Source organism: Aulonocara sp. 'chitande type north' Nkhata Bay, linkage group LG6 (genome assembly GCF_057382095.1).
Source record: "Aulonocara sp. 'chitande type north' Nkhata Bay isolate Kocher_YH1m ecotype deep benthic linkage group LG6, A_spYH_male_GT1.1, whole genome shotgun sequence".
Lineage (NCBI taxonomy): Eukaryota > Metazoa > Chordata > Actinopteri > Cichliformes > Cichlidae > Aulonocara > Aulonocara sp. 'chitande type north' Nkhata Bay.
The window spans coordinates 22,608,801-22,615,068 of NC_141349.1; the positions used below are offsets into that span (position 1 = coordinate 22,608,801).

General features: G+C 38.3%; 2 protein-coding genes across 4 annotated transcripts; both read left to right on the forward strand.

Annotated features, from left to right (window-relative positions):
• The first annotated feature begins 237 nt into the window (after positions 1–237).
• scpp9 (secretory calcium-binding phosphoprotein 9) lies at positions 238–1,643 on the forward strand. Of its 2 annotated transcripts, none has more exons than XM_086297584.1 (8): positions 238–345; positions 429–443; positions 533–715; positions 809–892; positions 974–1,039; positions 1,113–1,178; positions 1,265–1,315; positions 1,425–1,643. In XM_086297584.1, exons 1-8 carry the CDS (start codon positions 301–303, stop codon positions 1,482–1,484), a joined length of 570 nt encoding a protein of 189 aa, XP_086153710.1. In that variant the 5' UTR covers positions 238–300; the 3' UTR covers positions 1,485–1,643. The 2 variants fall into 2 exon arrangements, with proteins under 2 accessions (XP_086153710.1, XP_086153711.1); XM_086297585.1 differs by having other exon boundaries at positions 536–715.
• Positions 1,644–3,023: 1,380 nt separating this feature from the next.
• Positions 3,024–5,884, forward strand: odam (odontogenic, ameloblast associated). 2 transcript variants are annotated; one of them, XM_086297587.1, is made up of 10 exons: positions 3,024–3,064; positions 3,167–3,232; positions 3,320–3,355; positions 3,443–3,490; positions 3,641–3,889; positions 4,019–4,075; positions 4,167–4,289; positions 5,358–5,390; positions 5,503–5,586; positions 5,729–5,884. In XM_086297587.1, exons 2-10 carry the CDS (start codon positions 3,173–3,175, stop codon positions 5,762–5,764), a joined length of 726 nt encoding a protein of 241 aa, XP_086153713.1. In that variant the 5' UTR covers positions 3,024–3,064; positions 3,167–3,172; the 3' UTR covers positions 5,765–5,884. The 2 variants fall into 2 exon arrangements, with proteins under 2 accessions (XP_086153713.1, XP_086153714.1); XM_086297588.1 differs by lacking the exon at positions 3,024–3,064 and having other exon boundaries at positions 3,159–3,232; positions 5,361–5,390.
• Positions 5,885–6,268: the final 384 nt, after the last annotated feature.

Below are 6,268 nucleotides of genomic sequence, written 5' to 3' on the forward strand. Positions count from 1 at the left end.
TGTGTCAACTGGCTGAAGTTTCTTTGAAAACAGGGACTTTGCTGCATTACATTTCTTTAAATCTTGTATTGTAGAGAAACCATAGATGCCATATTGCAACTTCCCATGACACGCAGGTGACAAATATAGCATGTGAATAAGGCAGTGTTCTCCTCTCTAATTGGCTCATAATAATCTCTTTGACTGATAAAAGGCGTCTTTGAAACAGAGAGTTACTGTCAGCTTTCTGGGCACATAACAGTTGAAGCCAGAGCAAAAACGTACAAGGTCTGTGTGTTTTTACACGATTCAAGGTGCAAAATGAAGCTTTTTCTCTTCGCAGCATTTGTAGCAACCCTCAGCTATGTGAGTAGTCAATCTATCTATCCATCTATCCATATGTGTATATATCTATACTAATGTGTATATCTCATCTAAATTTATTTCAGGTCAATGCAGGCAAGGTAAGTTACAGTCAGACTACGGATGTATGCATACTTTGCACAATAATCGAGATTAGGCCACAGGCAATAAGTCTTTTTCCTGCTCCAAGCAGACTGCAAGGCTGCTGGCAGCTATGAATGCAGGGATGTTGAATGGAGGACTCTTAAATGGAGGACTCTTAAATGGAGGACTCTTAAATGGAGCAAACCCCGGGATGCTGGTTGGTGGTCTGAATCCACCCATTGTTGCTGGCGGTGGAGCAGGCGTTATAGGGCAGCCCCAGTTTGCTCAGGTCGGTCCACTGGATTTAAGTTTGAGCGACAATGTGACTTTTCACCAATATTTTGCAGTGAATCTAAGTAACACTTATTTTTCCTTCTCACAGTTTGTTCCTCGAGTTCCTGCTTTTGTCGTTCCAGCTCAGGTCGGCAATGTGTACCCTTTCCCTGCTGTCCCTGCAGTCAATGCGGTTAGTGAGGCACTTACTGTTGTGGTGTTAACAACACAACTTGTTGCAGGTTTAAGAGCATCATCTGTCTTGCTTCTCTAGTACCAGGTTCCTTTCATGGGAGTACCCCAAATGGCACCAATGAATGCTCCTCAGCAACCTGCGATGGTAATCAACCTTTACCTTCAGTGTGTCAGTGGTTATTGTTTGCAGAAATGTAACATTTCCTGTTTTTGTTTAGGGGAACCCTGCTGGTGCTGCTCCACAGCAGCTTCCAGTTCAGCCTGATCCTCTCGGAAGATTCAGGGTAGGAAACAATGAATCTTTTGTCTCAAAGGCTGTGCAATATGAATGAAAACTACACTGGATAAATGTTGCTCTGTGACTCCACAGCGCCAGATTATAAAAGCGGAAAACACCGTGAAGAGTACTGTGGACACTCAGGTGAGACTGCGCAAAATAAACCATAAAAAGTTTTTTAAAAAGTTACTCACAGTTTGTAAAAACCATATTCTGCTAGAAAAATTACTATTTTTTTCTCTTATTTTCTCAGATTCCTTCTTCCGCTCCTTCTGCATCACCAACAGCAGCACCCTGCAACAAGGATATTTAAGCTGACACCATTACTCTAACATTAGCTTTGAATTGAATCTACAAGAAATATTGAATATTATAACAATAAAAGTAAACTACTGTGATTATTCATAAATTGATTACTTTTGTTAAAGTGGTTTGTTACAGTGTCTTCACTTTCTAATAAAATTAATCATACTCTAAATAAAATTTGTCTTGTATGAGTTTTATGCCATAGACCATCAGTGGATCTGTGCTGCCATCTAAAGGACATATATGTTTCATAAAACTACAACTCTAGATAGATAGTGAAGCGGACATCCATAAAATGTTATCAAAAATAATATAAAATAAGATTTTTTAAAAAGATCAAAAAAACAAAAATGACTACCAACCCACTTGCCACTAATTCCATTGATAAAGATAATACAGATATACTGAAGACAAGGAGAATGAGTGAACACACATGATACAGCAAACATGATGCAGTTCTGAAGTTCTTTCAAACAGCTCCTCCTACAGCTTTTCAGCTTTACAAACATACAGAGACAGTTATGTCTCTGCACTATCAGCAAATTCCCAGAACTTAGAACACAAGATGTGCTGGTGTGGCATAAAAAAAGTGTTAGTTACTGGCATTATGTACAGGTGCGCATAAAACTGATGATGGTTCAGTTCAAGCAAGCTGCTTCACTTTCAGGATTGTGCAAGTTTGTTCACAGTCACACTGGTGTGACCAAATGAATAAAACGGAGCCATTTGAACCATGCAAATGGATTGGATTGCAATTATGTCGCACTTTAATATAATTCTTTACAAAACAAGTGATATTCACACCCACTTTTATTCTGTGCACACAGAAATGGGTCCATGACGGGAAATTTGGGGTTCTGAATCTTTCCCAAGGACACTTTAACATGTGAGATTGCACCAGGCATATTTGAAGACTTCTTTAACTGTAATAAAATATTAGTGAGCACAATGTATAAATAAATAGGCTAGTATAATGGCTGGTGTAAGCGAAAGCTGGTGAACATAACACTGAGTACACTCAACCATTAGTATAAATGATTCACCAATTAGATGCCAACATCAGACTGAGTGGGATGTGACAAATGTTTGAATATATGCTCAAACTTTCTGCTTTTCTTTTTTTTCTCATGACATGCAAAAGTTCCTTTTGGAATTATAATAATTATGCAATGCAATGTTACATTTTACACAAGCTTTTCTTACTTTAAGAGATCACAGAACCAAAGTGAAGAATGTACACAGTACACCTGGACGCTACAGTGATGACCTCAACATGCAGCTCTGGTGATTTTGTAATTTCTGTATTTGCATAAAGTTTTAAACTGAGATTATTTGGACTCTTTTTAACAACTTGAAACAGAACGTGTCATGGTATTTAGAGACATGACTTACACCTAATTACACACTTACCTGCTCTGTGTTGTAAGTGTCTGAGTCTGTTGCCATGAGAAATGTCTGTCACACTGACCGCATATTGTTTGGATGGGTCGGTGCTGGACTATATCAGCTCAGATGGGAGGAATTTAAACGTGATGCAGAGAAGGTCGGGAGGCAGACGCAGAAAGAGGACACAGAACCATTGGAAAGGTAAGATGAGCTTTTGGTGCTCATTGCTTCTATGGACATATTCTTTGTGAAATGTATGTGGTTGTATAATGCTCAGCAAACTTTTGTCTGTACACACTGCAGGACATCATGAAGCTGCACACGGCTCTACTGCTGATTTGTCTGTTTAGGACTAGCTTTGCTCTGCCAGTAAGTTATAGCTTTATAGTGTATCTACATAAAGTGCTGTGTTAAACATCACATTTAATGTTTTGACAACTGTTCCTTTGACAATAGGTCCAGATTGGAATTATTGCGAGCAATAGCAATGAGGTAATGAGCTTCTAAAGCCTTTCTATGTGTTGGGCAGCTAAAGAAACAACATTAGTCATAATAATTCTGCTCTTCTTGTATATTCAGATCCTGAGACTGAATGCATTAGCTCTTGCAGCTATGGGACAAGCACAGGTATGCATCGTGCTTATGAGATGCCAATTACCATGCAGCTCTTTGTTGCCTTGACTAACTCTGTGCCTTCTTCAGTAAAATGTTAAAATATCTGCATTAAAAAACAAACAAAAACATTGACGTTGACATGAGCAGACACTCTTTCTGCAGGGCTCTTCAATATTGCCCCAGTTTGTGCTGCAGCAGCAGCAGCCTGAGGTGCTGCTTACCCCACAGGTGGTGAACTTAAACCCTCAAGTGGCAGGCCCTTTTGGTCCACAGGGACCCCAACTACTGGTCCCCAACCAGGGCAACCAGTTTACATCCATGTTTTTCCCCAATGGTCAACAAGAGCAGCTTGGACCTCAACCGGACCCCAACAATCCTAACATTCCTCAGCAGGCACAAAACCCTATGCAGGTAGAATATGGCAGGCTAAAAACACATTTCTGTTTTTATCATTGATTTGTGATGTGATTGGATGTGCTGAAATTTATTTTCAGTCTAAAAATGAGGAATTAACCATTCCTTTTAAACTTTTATTTTCAGTTGTTTCCACAGTTTCAGTATCCATCTTACAGATTTCCTCAGTTTCATAGGCCTCAGGTATGAAATCAAACATCCTGCCCTCTTTGCAAGAGTTAATACATTTATTTACATGCTCAGTGGAGATTTAAATTGTTTCTGTCGTCCACAGGGTTTCCCTTACTTTGTACCAGCTTATGGCTATCCCCAGCAGAGGAATAATGCAAGGCTGCAGCCCAACAACGGTCAGCAGAACCTGGAAAGAACGACACAGAGACCACAGCTCCCTCTGCAGGTCAGACATGATAAATACAAGCTGGAGTACAGAAAGGCACACACTTTTTGTAAAATGATCAAAAACAAACTGAAGGAATCCCATTTTTAAGAAAAATTACATTTTGAGGAATAATATTTTAATAATAATAATTTAATTATTTAATAATAATAATATTTTATTAAAACCAGGAGAAGTTATGTGGTCACAGTTGCTCCATGGCAGTAAGGACAGTAGCGAAAAGGTTAAAGTACCAACAGCATTAAATAATACAATATCTATCTATCTATCTATCTATCTATCTATCTATCTATCTATCTATCTATCTATCTATCTATCTATCTATCTATCTATCTATCTATCTATCTATCTATCTATCTATCTATCTATCTATCTATCTATTTCTCTGGAAAAGGACATGCAGATATTAAGCGTGTACAACGATTGCAGTGTCTACTTGTACTTAAAACATTCTAATGTTTCTACTCTTACTATAAGCATCTTAGGGAAAACTGGACCAACATTTTTACCTGATATAAGACCAAACACATCTTTTCACTCTACTGACTTTGCACAGATGTATTCAGCAAAAACAGCCGCTAGTAAAACAAACCAAAATGATGGAAAATGCTGCTCCAAGCATCTGTACTACTTTGAAGTTTAAGACCTACAGACAATGATGAGTCAAAGGCAAGGCTTGATGATAATAACATAGCTGCAGATGAATCATGACTGTGTGGGTACATCAGCTGTTATGCAATGACTGCTGTCTGGCATACTGACCACACTGTCAGTCTGTCTTAGCAGATAACTGCTGAATTCTTGCCAGTGCAGTGGCACATCAGCACTTCAGTGCTGGGTGACAACTCACACATGTAATTATTTATCAGTGCAACTTATGTAAGTTTATTTTGTTTCATGGCAGAGCTCATTTCCTGCTACTTTTATGAAAATGATGCATATAATTCATGGACAGTTTAATGGGTATTTAAAAAAAATAATGCTGCTACTTAATTACTGCTTATGGCATGTTCTGCTATGACTTTTGAAGCTTGTAATCTAATGTTTATGCTTATCATCTAATTTCAGCAGGCTTCCAAGCCAAAGCCACGGACAGAAGACGTGAGTGTTCTCTGCTATTTATTTCACCTAAATTAAACATTAGAATCAAAAAAAGAAAAAGAAAAAGACATTTTGTTTAACTGCTTCATGTTTGTACTTTGCTCTGTGACAGACATGGCCACTGGGGTCAAAGAAAGAGTCTGCCACAATTCCTCCTGATCCTCGTGGTGATGCATCTGGCCCTGGGGTTGATGAGGTATGATTTTTATACAAGTACAGACCCTTTAAAGGCTTCACATGCACAGGAATTAATGCATGTTGCATATTCATAGAGTCCTTCATTAATGTCATTTAGGAAATTTGATTTTCAGTAATATACCTTTTTCTAATTTCTCTAGGGCCAGGTTAACTTCCCATTCCTGTTTGAGCCTTAGATGTCACAGCCGTAAGATCATTAGGCAACAAATGAGATACTCTGTATTTGGCCACAGCCTGACTGAAACTTGCAGAAATTCTACTGTTTTTTTCCCCAGTGCTTTCATACCATGTTAAATAAAGACGTTTGTCAGATAAATTTGTGTCAGAAAGTTCATTGTTGTACACAGAAATAAAAGCTTGAATTGCAGGAATAATTTTCTGAATATATCACAAATAACAAAGATTTTAAAAAAGTTAACAATCAAACTTTTTTGTAAGGAAAATGCAAAACAAGCAACATAGTTAATATTAGTCAGTAAATTCTGAGTCAGGTTCTGTTCTAAGGTCTAAGGTCTAAGATAGCAAAATTGTTTGATAAGATGCACATTGTAACAGAAAGCCTTGGTGAATGGCAGCATGAGAACAAGAGAACTAATTCAGTGAGATGCCATCTATCCATTTTCACCATGGCTTATCCAACTAGGACCATTATGGGGTGTCGAGAAAGGTGGGATCGCAAG

Bases quoted from the DNA above. Each gene is read 5' to 3' on its own strand.
- odam (XM_086297587.1), top strand. From the start codon at position 3,173: ATGAAGCTGCACACGGCTCTACTGCTGATTTGTCTGTTTAGGACTAGC. The intron at 3,356-3,442 runs GTAATGAGCTTC...TTGTATATTCAG, and splicing joins TTGCGAGCAATAGCAATGAG to ATCCTGAGACTGAATGCATT. The intron at 5,587-5,728 runs GTATGATTTTTA...TAATTTCTCTAG, and splicing joins CTGGCCCTGGGGTTGATGAG to GGCCAGGTTAACTTCCCATT.
- scpp9 (XM_086297584.1), top strand. From the start codon at position 301: ATGAAGCTTTTTCTCTTCGCAGCATTTGTAGCAACCCTCAGCTAT. The intron at 716-808 runs GTCGGTCCACTG...TCCTTCTCACAG, and splicing joins GGCAGCCCCAGTTTGCTCAG to TTTGTTCCTCGAGTTCCTGC. The intron at 1,316-1,424 runs GTGAGACTGCGC...TTATTTTCTCAG, and splicing joins AGAGTACTGTGGACACTCAG to ATTCCTTCTTCCGCTCCTTC.